General features: G+C 34.2%; 3 protein-coding genes across 4 annotated transcripts in view; 1 reads left to right on the forward strand and 2 right to left on the reverse strand.

Annotated features, from left to right (window-relative positions):
- Positions 1-877: 877 nt before the first annotated feature.
- Positions 878-3,203, reverse strand: LOC149476283 (uncharacterized). The gene is made up of 2 exons (XM_089712046.1): positions 1,865-3,203; positions 878-1,309 (listed from the first exon to the last, which is right to left on the reverse strand). Exons 1-2 carry the CDS (start codon positions 3,127-3,129, stop codon positions 886-888), a joined length of 1,689 nt encoding a protein of 562 aa, XP_089568172.1. The 5' UTR covers positions 3,130-3,203; the 3' UTR covers positions 878-885.
- Positions 3,204-5,495: 2,292 nt separating this feature from the next.
- On the forward strand, positions 5,496-8,256 carry LOC149476284 (uncharacterized). 2 transcript variants are annotated; one of them, XR_016317857.1, is made up of 4 exons: positions 5,496-5,801; positions 5,889-5,986; positions 6,139-7,357; positions 7,547-8,256. XR_016317857.1 is itself a non-coding variant. In XM_089712072.1 (3 exons), the coding sequence occupies exons 1-3, from the start codon at positions 5,734-5,736 to the stop codon at positions 6,981-6,983; spliced, it is 1,011 nt and encodes a 336-aa protein (XP_089568198.1). In that variant the 5' UTR covers positions 5,496-5,733; the 3' UTR covers positions 6,984-8,254. The 2 variants fall into 2 exon arrangements, 1 of the variants encoding a protein (XP_089568198.1); XM_089712072.1 differs by having other exon boundaries at positions 6,139-8,254.
- A 2,680-nt stretch (positions 8,257-10,936) lies between these two features.
- The window catches only part of Pdk (pyruvate dehydrogenase kinase), a 39,624-nt gene continuing 25,421 nt past the window's right edge, over positions 10,937-25,139 (reverse strand). The window contains exons 2-10 of the mRNA XM_089712289.1: positions 22,961-23,018; positions 18,298-18,447; positions 16,979-17,163; positions 16,101-16,295; positions 15,506-15,672; positions 15,042-15,156; positions 14,064-14,173; positions 13,404-13,576; positions 10,937-12,591 (exon numbers count right to left, since the gene is read on the reverse strand). Of these exons, the coding sequence (XP_089568415.1) occupies positions 13,445-13,576; positions 14,064-14,173; positions 15,042-15,156; positions 15,506-15,672; positions 16,101-16,295; positions 16,979-17,163; positions 18,298-18,447; positions 22,961-23,018 (1,112 nt within the window). The 3' untranslated portion in view covers positions 10,937-12,591; positions 13,404-13,444. The remainder of the gene's footprint in view (positions 12,592-13,403; positions 13,577-14,063; positions 14,174-15,041; positions 15,157-15,505; positions 15,673-16,100; positions 16,296-16,978; positions 17,164-18,297; positions 18,448-22,960; positions 23,019-25,139) is intronic.

Here is a 25,139-nt window from a genome sequence, read left to right on the forward strand (position 1 = left end):
CTTCCTAATTATAATGAATAATTACAATAATTATGTGGTAGGTACACACTGAAACTTTTTCAAACATAGTTTTCGAAAAATTTAATAAATTAATATTATGTATTACACGAATAAAATATAAAACTTATAACTATAATATTTCGAAGATTCGATTCAATGAATGAATTTTTTTGAGTGTGACACATATTATTAAAAGTACACAATTAAATATTATTATGTCATAATTTATTACTATTTTGATTTAACTAGAGTCTTCAGTCGAGTATAAAATTCAATACTTAAAAATAATACTTACAACGAAAAAATTAATTAACTGGCATGGCAAAGGTAATAAAAGCTTAAAATTTCCTTACAAAAATAAATAGCATTTGGCACATCATGCCTATATTTTAATACTTGTCATAGCAAATTGTAATACATGAAAATACTGTAATTAAGTGTATATTATGTTACAGCCAAAACCCTCAACCAGTAAAATTAGTCAATAAGGTTATTGACTAATTTTACCGGTCAATAAGGTTTTTGACTGGTTAAAGGTTTTCACTGTAACATACATATAAGTTTTTTAATAATTACTATCACATATAGCAGAAAAAATCAACTGTGTAATTGTTAAATGTGTTATATTGACGTTAATCAAATACTATGTGGTTAATTTATACTTATAAAAAATACTATTTTTGTGTTTGATATTACAAGAAATACTTTGTTGTTTACTTTACAATTTTAATTCTACTATTTTTGCTTCTTGTCTCAATAATATTTTTGTTTTTCCATTTAAGTATATGATATTATACATTTAAAAATTCAAAATGATGTCATGAATAAATCGTGTTTAAAAACCATTTAACTAAGTCTTTAATTACTAAATAAACAATTATTGTCCTAAACTTGAACCTGAATACCGTGCAGCAAATCCCGTTCCTTCCCATGTATTTTCAAATGCACTTTCAGCGCTGAAGCCTTCCTAAACGCTTGCCCACAGTTTGTACATACATATGGTTTCTCCCCCGTGTGACATCGAACATGCGATACCAAATCCTGTCTTTGAACAAACGCTTTTTCACAAAACGAACACTGATACGGCTTTTCACCCGTGTGTGTTCGTCTGTGATTCTTTAAAGTTCCCGATGAAGCAAATTTCATAGAACACATGTCGCAGGAAAATGGCCGTTCCCCTGTGTGTGTTCGTCTGTGTTTTACTAGAGAACTGGAGGTAGTGAAACCGTTACCGCAGTCGTCGCACACGAAGGGATGAGCACCGCTGTGTTTGCGTGTGTGCGCTACTAACTCGCCTTTTGAAACGAACCTGTTATGTTAATTTTTAAGTTAAGTTTTATAAATGCATGACTAAACTATAAGAAAAAATAAAATAAATATGTCAAGTGAAATTCGAGGTTGAGATTGAAGATGATATTAGATAGTTGAATTATTTAAAGAGTTTATTTGCTTTAATCTCAGGATCTATAAGTCTAATTTGAAAAATTCTTTAGTTGTTATATAGATCATTTATAGGCTTATATAAATCTTATCGCTAAGACCAATAGGAGAGGAGCACACAAGTGAAAATACTATTATAAAGGCGAAAGTTTGTAAGGATGTATGGATGTATGGATGTATGGATGTATGGATGTTTGTTACTCTTTCACGTAAAAACTACTGAACCGATTACAATGAAATTTAGCACACATATAGAGGGTAACTTGGATTAACACATAGGATAGGTTTTATCCCGGAAATCCCACGGGAACGGGAACTATGCGGGTTTTCCTTTGAAAACGCGGGCGAAGCCGCGGGCGAAAATCTAGTTTATTCATAAATGTAATTTGTTTTTTACAAATTTATTCTAACTCTTGCAAGATACCTTTTATCACAATTTTCACATGGAAACGGCTTCAAACCAAGATGCCTCCTTATATGTTGTTCTAAATTAGTTTTCTGCGAGAAGCTGCGTCCGCACGTCGAACATAAATACGGCTTTTCGCCTGTATGTGTCCGTAAATGGTCCGTCAGTGACGACAACATTAAAAACGACTTTTTACATATCTTACACTGATGTTTCTTCTCTACTTTATGTATTTCTTTGTGGACATGTAACGCTTCTAGTGTCGTAAAGTTTTTATCGCAACAATCACAACTAAACCCTCTATCTCTCGTATGAACTAGTAATATATGGTTATCCAAATGAGCCTGATGCATAAATTCTCGTTTACAACTCTTGCAAGTAAATTTCTGTTGATTCTCGTCATGCTTTTTTAAATGTGCGAGTAAGGACGCTTCATTCGTGAATTTACGCATACATTTGTCACACTTATGACTGTATGTTTTTATTTTGCTTGAGGTTTTTGATTTATGATTTTGTATATGAGATGTTAGTGTCTCCAAATCCGGTAGATTTACATTACATTTTGGACAAACTAAGTTAATAGCTGTGCCTTTCACTTCGTCATTTTCTATGTCATTTATTTTACATTTAGAGTGTTCGTTACTTTCTGTTTCAGTGTTACAACTTGTGTTAAAGTTTTCTTGACTATTATCACTGTTGTGACCTGTACTATCAAATTCATCATCATATTCGTTCTTTACAGTTTCTTTTTTCACACAACTTATGCTTATCTCCGATAATTCATTATTTTCGTTAATTATATTATCTGTTTGTGTTATCGGTATGTTTATAGGCTTAATTTCAATATTATTAGCAATATCATTCTTTTCTAAACTATGGTTTAATACGTGGTATTCTAAATCGATTATATTAGAGTATTTCTTAGAGCACACCGCACACTGGTAGAGTTCAGGTAATTCTGTTATTGTAATTTCAACTTTCGTGCTGAAATGGGACCTTTTTTCTGCATTTGAAAGGGTTTCTTTTAAAAAGTTTTCTGAGATGATACATCGTTGTTTCAGCTCATCCGCCTTAATCAACGCATTGTGACACTCACTACAAATCTGTTTTGGGTATTCATTGACTACAGATATATTTAAATTAGTTACAAATGATAAAACTTCGTAAATAGTACGATCATCACCATCTATATGGTCTAGTATTGAAATTTGACTTGAAACATCGCAAAGGCAAATTCTACACACTTTTTCAGGACACGATAATACATTCCTGATAATGTCCATACTGTAAACGTAATAAAATATAAAAATAATATTAATGAGATTATAAATAAAGCACAACAGTTGATTCCTTTCATGACACAAACAACACTGACATTGACACACGAAATCTGACAGTGTGCGCTATACAGATAATATATTTCGATATAACAAAATAGTATAATGTCATTTAAAATGTATGTCTTAGATCATTAAGTAATGGATAACACTCGCAGGCGTTTCCCCTTTTGCTGAGGTATAAGATTATTCGAATCGAGAAATCTTATGCTTTCATAAAAACTACTTGCGTAATCGATTACGAACACTCTGCGTATTCGTAAAACATCGAAAGGACGTCTGCGAGTGCTCCGCTAAAAATGCCGTTTTGCACTGTCAAGTCTTGCAGAAGCAATTCAAACATGTCGAATATTAAAAAAGATGGAATAACCTTTAATTTGTGTATATTTTTTTATTTTTTAACGTACATTTCTAATTAAATGCAATTTCTAATAATCGTCGATGTATCGTTTAGCGATATGATCAAGACAAATAATCGAGTCATGTTTCGAGAGAGAAAGAGACGAGACTATCATGGAAAGAAAATATACAAATTTAATCTTTATCTACTAAGAGAGAAAGTTGAATTTAAAACGCGATAATGAACCGCATTCCTTACGAGACTATCTTTTAAAGAAATACAAATTTAATCTTTATGATCTAAGTTATAAAATTGAATTTAGAACGCGATATTGAACCACACTCCCCACGAGACAACTTGGAATGAAATACAAATTTAATCTTTATGAACTTAGGGATAGAGTTGAATTTAAAAACTCGTCACTTAAAAGGTCGTAAATTTTTACGACTTTCGTGACACAAATTATTTTTGTGAATGTGTGATTGTGTTTCAATAGTGTGAGTTGCCCTCCCCGCACCAAAATCAGCAGAAATTTTAGTTAGTACATTTGCCAGCGTACTCCATCCATTATTTAATGATCTAAGATGTATGTACATAAAATTTACACAGATAATTTAATTAAATAAACTGAAAGGGTCAGTTTGGCTTTTTTCCAATTACAGAGGTCAGAGCATAATGCGACTCAGTGGCGCACAATGCCGAATTATGCTGATGCTTAATTGGAACGTGAATTAGTTTTCAAATGCACCAGCAGGTTGCGCTAAGTTCTGTGTTGAAAAAAAAATATTCATAGAGTTAGCAATAACCTCATTGGTTGAAAACTATTTACGGTTATTTTAAGTAATTTGGATTTTGATTATTTCATTAACATTTTTTTCAATGTTTGTATCTTCATCCATACTTATATGTATTTAATTTTTTAACACAATTTGAATTAACTTTGATTATTTCGAAAAAACTACAATGAAACGAAAGCTTTAAAATTTTTTCCAACAATTTATAATATTACTAACGATAAATCGATTGCACGCATCAATAGGCATGACGACAGTATCCATAAATGATCGTATTAGTGTTTTTAAGGGAAAATGTATAATAAATAAATTAAATATAGCGACTTAGAAATCTTAAAAACATGAAGATTAATGAGATTATCAATAAAATAAAACATTGAAATTCTGAAGTTCGCCATTTTGACTAAAACACGCGTGACGTCACGCATAAGTAAACAACTCACGTCAGATGTATTTTGTTGTTATGAATATGTTGAGAATACGCATTTTTATTTATTTTCTATTGTTTCACGTATGCTTTATCGACTCAGAACAGAAATATAATTGCGAATTCACGAATACATGGTTCGGGATTCTCCGCGCCAACTTTATACAATAATTTATTATTATTTTTTCGATTGAAATAATTACTAACACATTTTTGAGCATTATTTTTATGTGGATTCACACTGCAATACTGCACACCACTTATAAACTTTGTAATTCGTTTCTATAACACATATTAAATAAAGACTTTTTTAATTTTCTTCGCAATGCGTACAAATAATTACGTATTTACCAAAGTTTGACGTCACGCCTACGCCATGACACCTGCGAGCTGTTTTGGCACAGATATTAAATATTTTTTGAAAAATGGCTTTAATCTTCGTTAAATTTAAGTATATTACCGAAATATAGGGTTTTTCTTGTATAGTAAACGTATACACACATTATGGAAGAGAATTTCAAAATCTTTCGTCATGCCTATTCACGCGCATTACTTTTAAGAGTGCTCGATTGTGCGAAGCGTTGCTGTAGTTGAAACATTCAACATGATGATGGGTATATTTTTTTATATGTAGGCAACACTCCTAAGCTAGATGGTGTTTGTCGGGTATTCCCATATATTCAATGTACTCTGTGGGTATTCCCCTGTGGTATTCCCCGAAAAGAGTTTGTCAATTTCCTAAATTATTTTGATTATAGTCTTTATTTGTATCAGTATGACTACTAGGTCAAATCTGATTTGAAATAAGAAGATTTGTATATATACATCACAGATATACATGTTTGTTTCGTATGCAAGCACAAAAATATAACTTAGGCGTGACTTAGGCGTTTTGTATTGTGAATTCTGTAATTGTGATCAAAATTGTATTAAATACTCAATAAAATATTCGTTTTAATATAATTTTCTTCGTGACAACTTGATTTAAAATGTCTGAAAATATAGAAGATTACCAAGATCAAATTATTTTAGCAAGAATAGAAATTAATAATTTAAGGTAAGGGATGTATTAAACTGATAATTTTGTATGAAAAGTAGTTTTAATCATATTAATTCCATTTGAACTTTAATATTTGTGTTCTAGGCTACGTATTTCGGCTCTAAAACATAAGCACATAAAGGAAATTAAAGAAATTAAGGGGTTATTGAACGATCTTCGATGCGTTAAATGCGCGGAAAAAGGTAACATATACATATTAAGTACAAATATTTATAAAGAAAGTGCTAATCAACAAAAAATTCAGAGAATTGTTTAGTATCATTTAAATCATTCCATCTCCCTTGTTTAAATTCCTATATCATCATGCTTAATCAAGACTATGTTGATATTTCAGAAACTACCGGAATAACACCCAACTCCAGCAAAGATATTGTTCAATACCCTCAAAGAACAACCCACACCAAAACTGGATGGTCTAAGGAAAAGTGCCAGGAAATGGCAAATTCATACAAATTTCCCATTACACTGAAGGACTCAACAACTCAGAGAACCATGATAATTCAATTTATGAACTTTTACTTCACCGGAAATATTGACAACCATTATAATTTAACTGATATCCTTCTATTTGTTCAATGTTTAATATTTAAGGATGGAGCCACAACTTCAGAAGATCTAATATGGACAAACTCAGATTATATTCAAGATAAATCACCTGCCTCACCTGTATTCTCAGTTGTTAAGAGCCAGGCGGTTATTAGACCTGAAGAAGATATTGAAACTCTGGTGAAAAATGTAGGTTCATTAATGAACAAAGGTCTTGAAAGTTCATGGAAATTTTATAAGTATTGCAACAGTGTTTTGAGGAACTCCCCTTCACAGAATGCTCCAAATCAAGAATTATTAGATTTGTACAGATTATTTAACTTTGTGGCCTTAACTATGATGAGGGCCGCAACCAAAACTAAAGCACAGATGACAAGAGAATTTCTGAAGAGTCAATATAAGTCCAATGTCACTGCATTTGTTGGACGCACCTTGGGTAAGTTGTTTTCACCACCATGTTCACAAGCAGTAATAAAAACTGTATCTTATTTAAACATAAACAACCACGTAGAGGTGCAACCACAACATAAACGTAGAGTAGCATGTGTTTTTGGGAAATTACTAGTATTATACTACACCCAGGGAGCATTCATTAAATCCAGGTTGGAACACACACTTCTTGGCATGGATTAGGCATTTTACAAATGTTGTTTGATGTGTGTGATTTCTTTAGAATAACATGGGTTGAGGTGTATAATTTAACTGCCTTGACATGCACAGCTGAAACCTGGAGAGCAATATTGAATTATATGAAAACATATCTAGTTAAAGGCATGGAGGATCCGACAGTTCCATGGGCAAGAGTCATTGATGATGCCTATTTAACAGAATACAATCCTCAAAATCACGTTGTACTTGCTTCTCTTCTTAAGAGAAGCTTGGAATACGCTCAGGGAGAAGAAGGAAATGGTATTGATAACTCTGTATGGGCACAAAAAAACCATCACATAGTTGAGAAATATTCTGCAGGTTCCGAATGGCTCCTTTCTCAGTTGAATGAAGAAGATGTGGTAGTTGAAGCAGGAACTTCTAAGACTATAGAACTAGCCTCTATATTGAATGCTCATAAGAGAGTGGTAAAAACCCACAACACAAATGGTTCTAATTGGCTCCTTTCTGAGTTGAATCAAGGTGTGGTAATTAAAGCAGGAAGTCCTGAGACTATAGAACTAGCCTCTATATTGAATGCTCATAAGAAAGTGGTAATAACCCACAACACAAATTCCAACAGGGACCTATTATCAGATATCTAAATTCTTCTTTTTATAAGTGGACCTTATCCATAATGTAAGTATACTACTCCATGCCATATCTCCAACAATAATTAATCGTGAAAAGCTTTATTTTAATCTTAATTGTAACCTTTTATACTTACTTTGTGTATTCAATTCCATCATTTCACAATTGTATTGTTAATTTCAATACTAAAAGTGTATTATTTTTTTGGTTTTATAACCCAGAAGATAAAAATGTTTTTTTATTAGTTTAGAACAGGAATGTGTAAGTTTCCTTTCTTATATAAATTAGTACTAGAAAGTTCTTTTGTTTATTTGATAAAAGTAAAAATATGTTATGTCAAAAATGTGTCAGTTTGTAAGCACATTTTCTGTTATCTTGTTTTGTATGTTAATCTGTTTAAGGTAAAAAATGTTTTATGTTTAAAAAATGTGTTAGTTTGTAAGAACATTCTCTATTTACTTGTTTTGTATCCTGTTGGGAGTATGAAAAAGGTCTATCTGTTTAAATTTAAAAATGTTTTATGTTAAGAAATTGTTCATTTTGTATTATTATAATTTTTGTATTATTATAGTATTTGATTTTCCCTATAATAGTTTTTATCATAAATTTACAATGACAATTATGTATTTGCGATAGTAAATAATGTTTTATTGGAATTTGACAAAATATGTTCTTTGGGAAAAGTTGTTCAGTTTTAGGAGCTCATCAGTATTATGGGGATTTTGTTGCATTCTGTATACGTAAATATGATAATTCATTTAAATACATACACAAATACCATAACAAAAAATAAAATAATTATCCATTTACGTTGTTTTTATTTTCTTTTTTGCTGACCCTACCATACGTCAGGGTCAGCTTTGGCCGCCATTGAAGATTCGTTTCTTTATTGAAACGCGTTATACTCAGTTATACTACATATTAACTCAATGATTTTGTAAGAATTGTTCTCTATCAACTTGCTTTGTATCCTGTGGGAGTCTATCGCCTGCTCACAATACCTATTACCAAAAAATGTTCTTAAACGTCTATCTCGCTCAACCACAATATGTGCGAAAGAGACAAAGAATCAATATACATTACACATATGACAATCATTTCTCACAATAAAATAAGTTATTAAGGTTAGTGCACACTTGAAAAAGTTAATTACTAAAGAAAATTCAAAGTATAAATTATTATGCATTGTAAAATTTGTGTGTGAAAAATGGTCTAAAACAGTTGCATTAAAAATGCATATATATTTTTTAAACTTGTCTGTGTGCTACATACATCTAGCTTTGACAGCATATGTATTTAGTCCCTTAATAAATTTACGACATTTATTCGTAATACATTCTCACTTTTTAGTCAATATACATATATCGGGAATAACTACTTGAGGTATTTAAAAACGACAATAAAAAAAAATTTAGACGTGATACAAAAAAAATGAAAGCAGATCTAGATTCAGCATGTTAAGCATATTTTTATTTATAGGATTTCTTTGCAGACCAGTGTAATTATAGCGATAGTTGCCTGAAAGATGTCAGTTGTCACGTTGTAGTTCAAGGCGGTAACTACAGTATTTGTCTTGGCAATATTTGTCTTATTTGCCATGTTAACGGCACTATTGTGTAAGAAATTAGTTTAAAGGTTTTGGTTAACGGAGTACATTTATGTGTTAAACTAAATTTATAAATTTACCATGGGTGAAAAGTAAATAAAACAAACGACTCACATTGAAAATTTTAATCACAAAATTAAACAATTTCATCTATAAATCATTCCTACATTCTAAAATTACATAAATATCAATTTGGAATAACGCTTAAAACTAAAATTAGTAGAAATGCAATTAAATCTTGCTTTATTTCATATACTTACAGGTACAAAATATCTTAAAGCTGTGTAAGAATGATAAGTGAAAAAAAAATATTTACGGGTGGTAACACTATAACGACTTGTGCATTACCATATTTAAAAATTATTGTACTTTTGTGAGACAGCTAACATTTACATTAAAATACTACAAGCTTTTTTATCTGTACAAAATTATGTCTATCTCATTCCCACATACACATCACGCGTTTGCTAGAGTGAGATAGAATATGGCTTGATGCTTTCTGTACTTAGACAATCTTGTACTAATGATTAATTTTATTTTACTTACAAAAAGATGATGAAATATGGTAAAAGTGCATTATTATTTAATTGTAATAAATACAATAACTGCATAGAATGAAAAATAAGTATAATGAACTCAAAAAAAATAAAAGAAATGTATGATATCCAACGATAACCTGATCTACCAATTCTAATTGAATTACTTACTCTATGATATATTCTTCTTAAATCTACTTAAACCTAGATTATCTATTTACATTCGTTATCTATGGTCCGTCTTCTACGGTGTTGCCTGATTTAAATCATAATAAAAAGTGAATAAATGTGAAAAGCTATTTTTAATTATGAATATTTGCTACTTGCCCTAATTGTGTTTATTTACAATGAGAAGACATTGATGAACAAAGTTCGTTTAACCTTTTCGCATTTATCATATTTCCGTCTCTTTCCATCACCTAGAAATATACATACATAGAGGGAGATAGCTAATTGATGCTAAAGAATAATAATTGAAAGTAATCCATCCCTTTTTATCGCATTATATTTCCGAATAACAGGATGAGAGATGTAACAATTAAAATTCGAACAAAGGTTTTATAAGGTTACATTATCCTAAATATAACCTAAAAAAATACGTGTTCAAATAGCAATAATTACTATCTATTGCGTTATAATGCGAATCCGGTTAAATCTGAATGAATATTCAAAAATACAGTATAGAAGCTTTGTTTTGTTTACGTACTGTTTAATATTTATTCTCTAAAAATTGCACGTCACATTGATTCACTTTTTTTTTAATTCGCGCCATTAGCGCCAACCACAGATAAAACAATCTAAAAACGAGTATCACATAAAAACATCTCGCAGGATTCAAATCCCCATCGATGGTAATGAAATGAAACTTATATTTTACGCAATTCCTTTTAAAATCTCAATTTTACATGCGCACGTATAAACTATCTCCGTCTCACTCTCACATACGCAAAATGGGCAGTGTGTGAAAGAGAGCCACGTTACAAGGGGCTGACATATCAATTTTTTTTGTGCGACTTATGTCTTATAAGTACTTTATTTATATATTTTTTGTATGGTAAATTTTTTTGTCAAAAGCCCCCACTGAGTATCCCGCGAGTATTCTAGCATCTTCCATCTCGCTCTGACGTCGCACGCTAGAGCGAGAGAAACGATCAAGTTATCACATACCAAAAGTAAATTTAACCTTAACGAAGTTTTGGTCAAAACATTGAGCCAAAACAATAAATAGCACAAATTATGTATGTCTACATACATATAGGAAACGGATTAATTTTTGGCCATGTTAATTGATTAAAATCGAAAATATTAACATATAACCCAACTTTTTTGTAGTCAAGTTGTCAATACACTTGCTGTCTTGCTCATTGTCTATAGAAAAATACGGGACAGCTTTATTAAAACTTAAATTTAACACCGAACATTTCACATACAACCGTCTCGCTCACACAACACACGTGGGAGAGAGACAGCACCACTCATACCTGTTTCAAATTTGGTCACACCATCATTCAAGTACAAGTAAATTATTAAATATACATAATATTATTACAATCAAAAGGCGACAAGTAATATCAGCCAACCCGTACTTGGCCAGCGTGGTGGATTATGGCCTGTACCTTCATAATATGGATTGAATTCATATATTATAAAAATTGGTTGTCTGTAAAGTCGGTTTACTGACGATAGTTGAACGTGACAACGTCCGATTGTGCTTCTTTGTCGCTCGTTCCGCGCTCTCGCTCTTACTTCAAGCCTTACATGGAACGCCTCAGAGCGAGGTAACGCCGCATGAGTCATGTTTTTTCGTGCGTGCAGCCGGCGATATCGAATTATAAGACGTCGTCACGTCAAAAGGTGTAGATAGGTTCACAACACAACATTTGAACTTCAAAAACGGCACACTAACGCACACACAATTAGACGTCAAAGTGGCATGGCATGATATCTATTGGCCAACTATCGTTAGCGAAAAAGAGACTGAAGTAAAAAGTGGCTAATTAGCCACATTTCAACGTGCCACCCACGGAGCTCTTATAACCTATCTACACATTTTTATATTATCATTGCCTATATCCCTGCAGTGGTAATACAATCGGCTAATGATTATAATTATTATTACAATAATTTGTCCTTCTTTTTACCTCTACACGCATAATTAAATAAATACATATTATTAAAAAAATAATCCTCATACATTTATCTCGCTCATGCACGATATGTGCGAAAGAGATGAAGAACCAATTTAAGTTATACCTATGTACCAAGTTATACATATTACCAAAAATTGTTCTTATACATCTATCTCGCTCGTGCATCATATATGCGAAAGAGACAGAGAATAAACATACATTATACATATGGCAATCATTTCTCACAACAAAATAAGTTATTAAGGTTAGTGCACACATTACAAAGATAATTATTATAGAAAATTCAAAGTACGAATATTTTGCATTGTAAAATTTGTGTGTGAAAAATGGTCTAAAATAGATGAATATAATATCTTTATTAATTTTTTTTTAAAGTTGTATGTGTGCACTAACCTTTAGGGTCTACATACATCTAGCTTTGACAGCATATGTATTTAGTCCCTTAATAAATTTACTACATTTATTCGTAATACAATCTCTCACTTTTTAGTCAATATATGTAGGGGAGTAACTACATCTATCCGTGCTTGTGTAACTAATATTTCGTGTGAAATAACTACGCTATATACGGAATAGATTACTAGTTCCCATTTTATTATATGTATTTAATATACATATCTAAACAAGGTCATATATCTATACGACTACAAAAATACGCAGACTGCTACAACATAAGGTATGCCAGCGGGACAGACTTCACCAAAATCTACCTGCAAAAGATAATAATAACTTATATACTTTCAACCAGTAAATGTTTATTTTAAATAATCATCACTTGATACTACGACCTTTATATCCCCCGTCCCTGTCATATAATAACACTATCAAAAGTAGAATTAAACATCCCGCTCGAAATACTCTATACAGGGTGTCCCACTATTGGTATACTAAGCGCGAAGGGACTTGTAGTTTTACATACACTGATCACGTAAAAAATACTTAAACAAAAAAATAACATCAAAATTTTTTTGCTAAATTTTTCCTGAAAATCCATGTTTTCTTCTCTAACTTCGCGTAGCCGGCATATACTGCTTCGATAATGTGAGCATTTTGTCTATACAAACATAATCTTAAACGATAGGTCACATGCTGGTATTAAAGTTGGGCGGGTAGCTTGTTAGGGGTGTACACATAGAGTTTGAAGAATTCATCTATTTGAAAAAAAAATGCGTCTGGAATTTTATAAGTATTTTTTATGTACTCAGCGTATGCAAAACTATAACCTCCTTTGAGCTTAGTATACCAACAGTGGGACACCCTGTATAAGACATACATAGCGCCACCTACATTATTATACACAATGTAACTCAGCACAAACCACAAATCATTACTACGCATACACCCGCTCGCTCTTAATACACTATGTATGTTAAACAGCGCCACGTACCCCGCTATCTCTATCCCGCTCGCACCCTCACGCACCGTCACTGCCCACTATCTCTATCCCGCTCGCACCCACACGCACCGTCACTGCCCACTATCTCTATCCCGCTCGCACCCGCACACTACACTACATACGCACCGTCACTGCGCACTATCGCCGTCCCGCTCGCTCCCGCAGCGCTACGCCGAGTGCGAGAGGGACGGGCGCGGCACGGGCGCCGACCAGTCCGCCAGCACGGGCCCCGAGCGGTAGAACTTGCTCGATGTGCGGTTGAATATTGGGAGCAGTTCGTTCGCTTCGTTCGATAACGCCTGTAATAGAATAATTACAAATAAATAATTTTAATATACATAAATCTCGTGTAACAATGTTTGTCCTCAATGGACTCCTAAACCACTTAACCGATTATAATAAAATTCGCACACCATGTGCAGTTCGATCCAACTTGAGAGATAGGATAGTTTAAACATGTAGGTACCACGGGCGAAGCCGGGGCGGACCGCTAGTTTTATTATAAAATGTAGAATTAAAAATTAAATAATAAAAAGAGCAAAAACTGGAGATATTCCTGTTTAATTCGAGAAATGTATAAAATGTGTGACATTCGTTCCAATCATTGACTCAAATACTACAATTGAAGCGTTTAGCATATTATTATTAAATCTACATTGTACATTTTTCAATTTAACCTGACCTTTGGAAACACATTTGAATCATCAAAATACAAAACGAAATTATTTTCCATCGTTTTGAGAAGCTTATTTATACTTATTTAACAGTAAAAATAACAAAACTTACCTTCAAATAAATAACGGCGTCCGTGCCGAACCCTTCGCAGGACATCAACACCAGATCGCCGTGGAAATAACGCGCGTAAAGCCGCGAAATTGGTAAACCGTAGCCGTAACCTGGAAGAAATTATTTATTACTAGCGGTCCGCCCCGGCTTCGTCCGTGGTACATATTTACGTTTTCTCTACATAAGAACCATCCTCGTACTTCAAGGAATATAATAAAAAAAGAATAAACGAAGTCGGTTCAGCCGTTCTCGAGTTATGCGCTTACCAACACATTTTGGGATTCATTTTTATACTAGAGGTCCGCCCCGGCTTCGCCCCTGGTACATATTTTGCAATAAAAGGTAGCCTATGTCCTTTCTCGGGTATCAAAATATCTCCATACCAAATTTCATGCAAATTGGTTCAGTAGTTTAGGCGTGATTGAGTAACAGACAGACAGACAGAGTTACTTACGCATTTATAATATTAGTATGGATTATAAGAATTAAGTGTATTGTTTTGTAAGTGGTTGGGTAATATTCATAGGTATCTTATTAAAGGTAAAAATAAAATAAAATCCTTATTATATTATACTGTTTAATTATCATGTTAATGGGTTACCATATTATATTGTAACCAAGTTAACGCATAACCATAATATACTGTAACCATGTTAACGCATAACCATATTATACTGTAACCATGTTAACGCATAACCATATTATACTGTAATCAATTTAATGCGTAACCATGTTATACTGTAACCGAGTTAATGCATAACCATATTATACTGTAACCATGTTAACGCATAACCATATTATACTGTAACCACGTTAAAGCGTAACCATATTATACTGTAACCAGGTTAAAGCGTAACCATATTATACTGTAACCAGGTTAAAGCGTAACCATATTATACTGTAACCAGGTTAAAGCGTAACCATATTATACTGTAAACACGTTAAAGCGTAACCATATTATAGTATAACCAAACTTACCAGCCAGCGGAACGGTATGTGAATCAGACTTTGAAGGTTGCGGTGCCGTACTGTACATGTACTTGAACAGAAGGTCTGTCACACTGCGGGGGATACCACCGCCGCGGTCTGACATCTTAAAATAAGAAGTAATTTTATTGAAATGTTGGCTTTCATTATCTATAGTAGAACGGTATATAATTTACGGTACATAATTTTTTGATGAATTAATAAACAGTAGATGAAATAATAACAGAATATCCTTTAGTCATTCAATTAAATGTTGTTATTCAATGAACATGCTAGTCATACAATCAAATAGCAGATTAAACCAGACGACAACGACATGCATATTGCTTATAGAATATTGATTTTGAAGGGTAGTTTTTATGTATGTTTGTAATCTGCAATTTGTTTAAATAATATATTTTTTTTTATATTGTCACAATATCCTAACTTTGACCCACTTTGCCCACAATACTCACTTTGACCGATATATCCTCTTTCCCCTGTACAATGTTGACAGTGACCGGTGGCGGTGAATTCTCGTATGTCTCCATGACTGCTCTCATCGCGTTCTTGAATAGCTCGAACAGCATGTGATAGAGATGGGATGGTACGTAGATTATCGGCATTGGACGTTCGCTTGGCACTGAAATATTTGGAAAAGAAATATGTATATTATATTGTGGAAAAAAAAAATGTATGCGTGTACTAGAGTACACACGTAAGAAGTGAAACTTCTTTATGACCTTTAAAATGTCACGAGTATGGCGTAACGCAAAAATGTCACGCGTACGGCGTAACGCAAAAATGTCTCGCGTACGGCGTAACGCAAAAATGTTACACTAAATTTTTGTCCAACCCCGATAAAGAAGTTTCACTTCAATAAGAAGGTTTCCAGAAATTAAACTATCCATTTTACCTTCACCTTCCCCACTTAGTTCTATATACTCACCACTTTTCTGCATCAAGTCCAGCTCGGTCGATGCTAGATAGTACACAGAGGAACATTTCAAAAGATTCGGGAATAAAACTGCCCATTTTACCCAAGTCCCAACCCAACATAAATAAACTTACCACCATTCTGCAATAACTCCAGTTCAGGCGACGCCAAATAGTATCTATCGCAGAGGAACCTTGCGTTTTCGTACGCGTCCCGTACTACCGCTGCGACGTCACACGCCGGGTCTATCGAGCCGATGTGACGACCTCCATTGCCCATACCGTTCACTGAGGCTTGTTTCGAGCCGATTTGCTCGCCGAAGAGTAATGCTGAAAGGGATAAATAAATAAATCATTTACAAATCTAAGTGACCCAGGCTATCTATATCACTATCACTACATAGTATAAAACAAAGTCGCTTTCTCTGTCCCTATGTCCCTTTGTAATTTGTATGTTTAAATCTTTTAAACTACGCTACGGATTTTGATGCGGTTTTTTTTAATAGATAGACTGATTCAAGAGGAAGGTTTTAGTATATAATTTACATATTAGGTTTAAGTCAAAGAGGGCGAAGCCGCGGGCGGTAAGCTAGTAAGGTATATATTAGCATATTGAAGAGCACTGAGCAGAAATAAAAAGATTTGTTACTCAAACTCGATTCGTCAAAGTCAAATTTACTAGAGAAATAAAAAAAAGTTTATATTATTCTAGCAATTAACTCTGCATAGCAAGATTTGTATGAAATAATAGTCTTAAATAACCTGTGCGTAGATAATCCTTTGCTAACTTTTCGATTGATCGTTTGTATAGAGATCTTTCTCATGAGAAATGTTCTTCTTCATGAAGAACTAATCCAATTTACACGAGGAAAATGCTACAAAAACCACCCTTAACTATCTACCAAACTATAACCTCAGCTCGAGCACGCTTTGCGCCATCGTTTGTATCACTTCCACATGCCAATGACATATGATCGCACCCCAAAAACATGTTAAAGGTAAACAAAACTCACTGTGCTGGTTGATCAGCATCCGTATAGATATCCTGCTCATATAGAACCGATCGAGGAAGTACTGTATCGAGCTCTCGATCCCTGGGTCCACTTCATGCGATTCCTTCAGTTCGAGCACGCCTTGCGCCATCGTTTGTACGACGTCCGCGTGGCGGTTGCGTATGTGTATGAGGCGCTCGCAAAACCTGGAAGAGAAGTTTAAGTCAATTTAGCTAACAGAAACTGTTAGGAAAATCTTAAAAGTCAAAATAACATTGACTTCTTTGAACATATGCAACAGTATTTTTAATATAGTTTGGAAAATCCAAAAGTGCACGCCTCATAATTTTTTTTTTAATAATTATTTATTAATTATTATTTTTGTTTATTTAATAACAATTAAACCACATCGAATCAGACCCTGAAAAATGAAAGGGTTCTATTCCTGAGCATACTCAAGCGTAAGAGAAAAAAAAAGACTCGATTAGTTTAGTATTTCGGTCGCTATCGTGTTAACAAGAAAATCCTCCACCCATACAGACACACGGACGTCCAAGACAGAACTTTTTTAAACTGTTTTTTAACTAGTTTAAAAAACAAAAATGACATCAAAAATATCATGAATGTTAAAAATAGTGTTTTTTCTTAATATGTGTGTGTATGTATTATCTTACAAGTGCAATGTATGATACATAAAGACATTTTAAGTTTGAAAAATCAGATGTTTTGCGAGTAGTACCCACCTCAACGCTTCGCTTATGAGGCGTGCAATAGAATAGAATATCTTCCACGATATCAGAGGTAATATAATATATTGGAATTCGAAGAGGCATTAAGTATGTGGACCCATAATCTGCTCATATAGTGTTGCATGACTCAAATCTTGCATATAACTTAACCTTTAATTCTTCTTTTTCGTTTATGGCCAACCTTTAATTCAAGAAAGCTGTTAAAATCTAAACAGACGATACTTATTTTTGATTTTCATCAATTCTTCTTTAAAAAACACGAATAAGTATTTAACTTTCCATTGCTAATAGCAGAATCTTGCATAAATACCCTATCGGACACATTTATGGCGGCCGTACACGGACTGCTCGAGCAGTTAACGGTTGAGCGACGTACAAGGACTGCTCGAGCTGTCGCTACAAACCGCGCAGATGACGGCTTGAAGCGGTCGCGACTGCTCGAGCAGTCATGTGTACGGCAGTGAATGAACGTCTATAGTTCACCGCGCGGTCGCGGCTTCAAGCCGTCGGTCTCAACTGCTTGAAGCGGTCCGTGTACGGCCGCCCTTCGACCTGCTGTTTCCAACAAATTCTATAAAAACCCATACTTACGAGCTCAACACCGGCTGCTCGGGCTCCATCTTCTCAAACTCAATGATCTCCTCAAAAGACCGCTCGTACCATTGGTTGACGAGGCCCACTGACGGCATCCGCAGTAAATTGGCGGGTAATAGTGCTATCTCTTTCATTATGTTCGCTAATCTGAAATTTAAGAAGACAATTGGAATTTTAAAAACTTTATACGAAAAGCCACCTTTGAAATATGGTATCATTACTAATATTATAAATGCGAAAGTGTTTTGTTTGTCTTTCCTTCACGCCGCAGAACGGTTTTATGATATGATCTTTGTGTTAGATAGGCTACTACCATAGGCTTTTAACCATGGGTAACGGTATATCATTATTAATGGAGTGCCATAGTAATAAAAGAATAAATACAAATACATAACTTTTAATAATATATTTTAAGCTATTGCATAGCTTCTATCGCGGGCCTTGAGCGCGGGGACCGAATCCAGAAATTCTGTAACGAAAAAACCTCACGCTCCCCACTCCGACGGGCACGGAGGTGTGGCCAGTGGCTTGAAGGCATAGCATGCAATAGTTTAACCGCGGCAGTCCCCGAGTGCCACACGTCTTTTTTTATTAGTTTTTGGTTAGTATAATAATCGATACTTTGCTGAAAATCTAATATTATGTAATATCGCGTAACATATTTTATTATTGTTACAGTTATGTTCAAATTATCAAACATTTCATTAAATATTTGTCTTAATTGTTTAATTAGTAATAGCTAACGAGATGATTGTATATTTGCTTTCTAATTGTGTTTTCTATAGTAATAGTTTATTAATTATAAAACATATTTGATATTATTGATCAACCAATTAATCATAATTAACAAAGAAATATACAACTCTGATTAGATTCAAATAAAATATCAAGATAAGGCGTGTATCAGATTTCGTAAAATGCTATTATTACAATACATAAGATTTTATTATTTATACTAAGACTAGCTTTCCGCCCGCGGCTTCGCCCGCTTTGTCTAAAACATAATATATTATATACCTTCCTCTTGAATCACTCTATCTATTAAAAAAAAACCACATCAAAATCCGTTGCGTAGTTTTAAAGATTTAAGCATACATAGGGAATTGAAATTTTTATTGTTTGTAAGTAAAATACATACAAATCCGTTTCGAAGGACCAATTTTGTAGTCCTTCATGTGGTAAAATAAATTCATTAAACGCGCACTGATATGTTAATTCATATAATCATCATCAACCCATATACGTTCCCACTGCTGGGACACGGGCCTTGTGCCATTGTATGCTATATGTTTATTTCTAATAATTTTAAAAGTAAATATTCAATCATGTTTTCAGTAAATCTTACAATGTAGTCTCACGACTATAGCCATCTAAAAAAGGGGGTGGTCTTAAGCATATATTCCCACGCACTAATCGAATACAACAAACAATGCGTGTAAACCTAGGTCATGTATACACTATACATATACAGGGTGTCCCAGCAACGGTATACTAAGCTTCAAGGAGGCAATAGTTTTGCATACGCTGAGTACGTAAAAAATACTTTAAAAATTCCAGACGAATTTTTTTGACAAATAGATGAATTCTTAAAACTCTATGTGTACACCCCTAACAAGTAACCCCCTCAACTTTGCCACCCACACGTGAGCTATTGTTTAAGATAATGTTTTCATAGACAAAATGCTCACATTATCGAAGCGGTATATGCCAGCTGCGCGAAGCTAGAGACAAAAACATGGATTTTAAGGAAATATTAAGCAAAAAATTTTTGGCGTAATTTTGTTGTTTAAGTATTTTTTACGTGATCAGTGTATGCAAAACTACAAGTCCCTTCGCGCTTAGTATACCAATAGTGGGACATCCTGTATACACTTTTACTGCGCAGTTGATCAAGGTCAGCATCAGTTTGATGGAAGGTCTAGGCTTACGTGATCACGTAGGTGGTAGCGAGATAAACACTAGTTATGTATATAGGTCGATGCTGCTTGGGTAAATTTTAACTAGGAATTAATAAGCTATTCTATGTCACGAAAATGAACCTTAACGCGATTGAAATAGGGAAAACAACGTCTATAGTTACTGTCATAAGCTATCGTGACGTGCAAATTTGTCATCAAATTAAATTGGATTAACCGTCTCCCTGTCATTACTGTCAACGCTGGCACTGGCTCTACACACATCTACATCATACATAATTGGCCCTCTTCACAATGGGCAGCATTGGCCCAACAAATAATCGTCGATGTTTGCCGCCATTACAGCGATTATGAATAAACATCTACAATGACGGTCGATCATAGACATTTGGGTCTTCTACACTATCCTGATTGCCTCTACTCGCCCAACGCCCAAATTGTGAAGAGGACCTTTTACATAATACGTTATGGTGCATTTACATCAAACGAACATAGAGCTAGAGCAAGAGCATTATTTCGTGATGTTTTAGTGTCAACGAAAACTCGAATTCAGTGTTGTTCAGTATTAGAACATTGCATAGAATCATTTTGAACGCACTAAGAACAAAGAAAGAATGCTCTACGCCTGTTTACAGTAAAATAATTTGAAGGATTAGAATGAGCATTCGATCGTTTGATGTAAATGGACCTTTACATTGCACACGATCGCTCGGACGTCATTGCGAATGACGTGACGTCTCGTCATCCGACAATTACCGGTGTTGAATAAGCGGCAGGCGGAAATAACCCATCTTTCTATATACCACCAGCTGGCGGGTGCTAAAATTAGTTTAGTTTAGAACCACTTATGTAGTTCGCGAATTCGTGCAATAACTTCTCGTTGCAATCTACATCCGTATCTTTTTTAAGGCTATCATTAGAGCCCTGTACCATGATGTCTTAAAGCAGTATTTTTACCAGTGTGGAAAAATGACAGCGCTATAATATACAGTGGTGGACGTTTAATTAGAAACACCTAACCCGATGAATTAGTCATCAAGTATTAGGTGTTTCTAATGAAACGTCCACCACTGTAGGTCGTCTAGCGCCATTACTTTCCCACACTGGAAATAATCTAATATCTAATATTATATTATAAAGGCGAAAGTTTGTAAGGATGTATGGATGTATGGATCTATGGATGTTTGTTACTCTTTCACGTTAAAACTACTGAACCGATTACAATGAAATTTAGCACACATATAGAAGGTAACTTGGATTAACACATAGGATAGGTTTTATCCCGGAAATCCCACGGGAACGGGAACTATGCGGGTTTTCCTTTGAAAATGCGGGCGAAGCCGCGGGCGGAAATCTAGTACAGCTATAACTGCTATAAGATATCATGATAATCTTCCAGTTTAGCCATCTAATCCATCCAAAAATGAATGCAGTTCTGTAAACATATTCAGTCTTACCACAATAAATTTTAGACAGGGTTTAACTTTAAGCGCGGGTTCTCTTTAATCTGGTTTTGTCGTATTTCACATTTGACGACGCGGTTGGCGCAGTGGTAAAGTAACTGCCTACTGAGCCGACGGTCCCGGGTTCGATCCCCGGTCAGGGCAAATATTTGTGTGATGAACTCAATTATTTGTTCTTGGGTCTGGGTGTTATTATCTATATATGTATTTATTAAATATTATATTTATCGTCGCCTAGTACCCACAACACAAGCCTTAATTGAGCTTACTGTGGGACTAGGTCGATTTGTGTAATAATGTCCTATAATATTTATTATTTATTTATTTATTTATATACAACTATTAAAGTGACAGATCCTTGTTTTAAAGTTAGACTGTGTTTAAATTGTTTTATGGTAAGACAAATTAGGTCTACTTTTGAATCCAATGCGGTCATTAGAGCAATTGGTATAATCAAGCACTGGACTGCATCACTGGCCTACTATGTATGTATAATGTAAACCAAGCATAGAAGTAAATAACTCATAAATGCTCAGAAGCATATACTTAATTTATAAAGCTGAAAAGTTTATTTGTTTGAACGCGCTAATCTCGGGAACAACTGGTCCGATTTGAAAAATTCTTTCGGTGTTAGATAGCCCATTCATCGAGGAAGGCTATATATCATCTCGTACTACTGTGACTACTTTTGAATCCAGTGCGGTCATTTAGAGCTCACTGGCCTACTATGTATGTATAATGTAAACCAAGCATAGAAGTAAATAACTCATAAATGCTCAGAAGCAGATGTTGTTTACATCTTCTCAGTAATCAGTATCTCCTAACTCCTGCTTTTGGTCACGTACTCATGTGGCTGAATCATCAAAGAGTCTACTACGTTTAAGGCCAATCTATACTTAATTTATAAAGCTGAAGAGTTTATTTGTTTGAACGCGCTAATCTCGGGAACAACTGCGATTTGAAAAATTCTTTCGGTGTTAGATAGCCCATTCATCGAGGAAGGCTATAGGCTATAAGTAATATATCATCTCGCTAAGACCAACAGGAGCAGAGCACTGCGGGTAAAATCGCGGAGCACAGCTAGTTTAGTATACCCACACTGTTAAATTGTTTTCATTGTTTCTGTCAGAATATTGAATGAATAGATTACAGTTACTACTACACCTACCTAGTCCAGGAGCTACTACCAACATTACCATTTAGTAAACATTAAATATACACAAATTACGATACTAATTAAGATATTAACAAACACATGTATTAGTAATTGGAAAATCTTACCTCACTGGTAGCTCCTTCCTGAGGAAAAGGTAGGACTTCCGCTCGCAAGCGTTTAGACCTGAAACAATTGATAAATAACGTTATTTTACAGTGCCACTTATATCATTGCATACAATACAATATAATAAATGCGAAAATGTGTTTGTTTGTCTTTATTTCATGTCACAGGAGTTGGTTGCTTTTTTATATAATTTTTAGTACTTATATAATTTATTAGGTTTTAGACAAAGCGGGCGAAGCCGCGGGCGGTAAGCTAGTATCCAATATGATGCGCATTTGAATCACTACGACATAATAAATAAATTCCTCTAGATGCCGGTATATTAAAAATAATACATGTAAGACAAAAACTAGTAATTTTCTTTGATCATGTGGTCAAAGAAAATTACTATTCAATCGTAACAGATGAATCTATTTGTTTACTTACTCCAAAATTACAATTAATCTGCATCAGCAGTTAAACCAATGAAGAGATTCCTGGCAACGTCTGTGATAAAATAATTATCCTACTACTATTATAAAGGCGAAAGTTTGTAAGTATGGATGTATGGATGTTTGTTACTCTTTCACGTAAAAACTACTGAACCGATTACAATGAAATTTAGCACACATATAGAGGGTAACTTGGATTAACACATAGGATAGATTGTATCCCGGAAATCCCACGGGAACGGGAAATATGCGGGTTTTCCTTTGAAAACGCGGGCGAAGCCGCGGGAGGAAATCTAGTTTTGCTATAAATTCCTCATTAACATACAATTAGATTTCAAAAGTGACCGCGATAAATGTTCGTCACGATGAGAAGCAAAGTCGCAGGTCATGGAGGACATTACAACACTCTTTGATACAATTTTTATTCACAGCACATTTTTATTAACATTTAAGCTGATTTTATTCATACTTTCTGGTCACGTTTCTATGCTGTTTTATATTCAATTCTATTTCTTAGGTCGTAGACTATAAAATCACGTAACATGTCGAAGAGTATAGTATACCTGTAGCCTGTAATCGATTTTGCCGACCGTACGGTTTGTTCAACACTCTAGTTCTCAATTGGACCTAATGTTTGCTGAACTAATGGTACATCTTTTAGTTTGAGCTAACACGTGTTGTATAAAATGGATTCCTACTACTATCGACTAAGTATTGTGTAGGTATACTAACTCTGAAGGGATTTCCGGGATAAAACCTATCCTAAGTGTTAATCCAAGTTAGCCTCTATATGTGTGATAAATTTCATTTTAATCGGTTCAGTAATATTTGCGAGAAAGAGTAACAAACATACATACACATACATCCATCCTCATAAACTTTCACATTTATAATATCAGTACCTACGATTTAAAATGGAGCCTCACACCCTAATTATATTGGGCGACAGACTAAAACCTATTTGTTCTCAATATATTCTTTCAGGTCACCGCTCTGCAAAACACTTATTGCTAAGAGCCAGCGCGCACGAGCAACTTTGTCTCCGCAACTATTTTGTCTCCGCAACTATTTTGTCTCTCCACCCATGGGCTAGTATGAAAGTGCGCGCACGTAGCGACGCAACTCCCCATACAAATTGATGGGAGAGACAAAATAGTTGCGGAGACAAAGTTGCTCGTGCGCGCTAGCTCTTAGCGTAAATTTCAATTTACCATCCTAATGTCCCGCCATTTTCCGAGCTAATGATCGAGAAAACTAAATCCTTGGAGACATTATAGCTTCGTTCATGTGATCTATTGTCAATCGTTTCAGCTGAATGAACTGTCATTATACCACCGATAAAAATAAATAGTTTTCAAATGTTCACGACCCAACCGTATTTTTAATCACTATTCATAAGAGTTTTCAAACTTCAATTGTGTATTGAGACAACAAACTAAGAATAACATAGGTAATTACTACCTACGTTTTATGTCATACACTACAGGCCCATGTTGAAAAAGTTATGGGTCATTTGAACCACCAGGTGACCTATCTAGAACGATATAAGAGCATAAAATAATAAGATTCAGCACTATGCCGTCACTTGTAAGCTGTCCAACTGAGTGCAGATGAGAATTCGAAATGTCTAAAACCTTAATTATATACTAAAGTCTAAAAGTCTAAAACCTTCCTCTTGAATCACTCTATCTATTAAAAAAACCGCACCAAAATCCGTTGTGTAGTTTTAAAGATTTAAGCATAGGTA

Source organism: Colias philodice, chromosome 28, assembly GCF_061535455.1.
Source record: "Colias philodice isolate Cphi_HAF_F1 chromosome 28, ilColPhil1 Martin Lab GWU primary, whole genome shotgun sequence".
NCBI lineage: Eukaryota > Metazoa > Arthropoda > Insecta > Lepidoptera > Pieridae > Colias > Colias philodice.

Bases quoted from the DNA above. Each gene is read 5' to 3' on its own strand.
- LOC149476283 (XM_089712046.1), bottom strand. From the start codon at position 3,129: ATGGACATTATCAGGAATGTATTATCGTGTCCTGAAAAAGTGTGTAGA. The intron at 1,310-1,864 runs GTATCTTGCAAG...TTAACATAACAG, and splicing joins TGTGAAAATTGTGATAAAAG to GTTCGTTTCAAAAGGCGAGT.
- LOC149476284 (XM_089712072.1), top strand. From the start codon at position 5,734: ATGTCTGAAAATATAGAAGATTACCAAGATCAAATTATTTTAGCAAGA. The intron at 5,802-5,888 runs GTAAGGGATGTA...TTTGTGTTCTAG, and splicing joins ATAGAAATTAATAATTTAAG to GCTACGTATTTCGGCTCTAA. The intron at 5,987-6,138 runs GTAACATATACA...TTGATATTTCAG, and splicing joins CGTTAAATGCGCGGAAAAAG to AAACTACCGGAATAACACCC.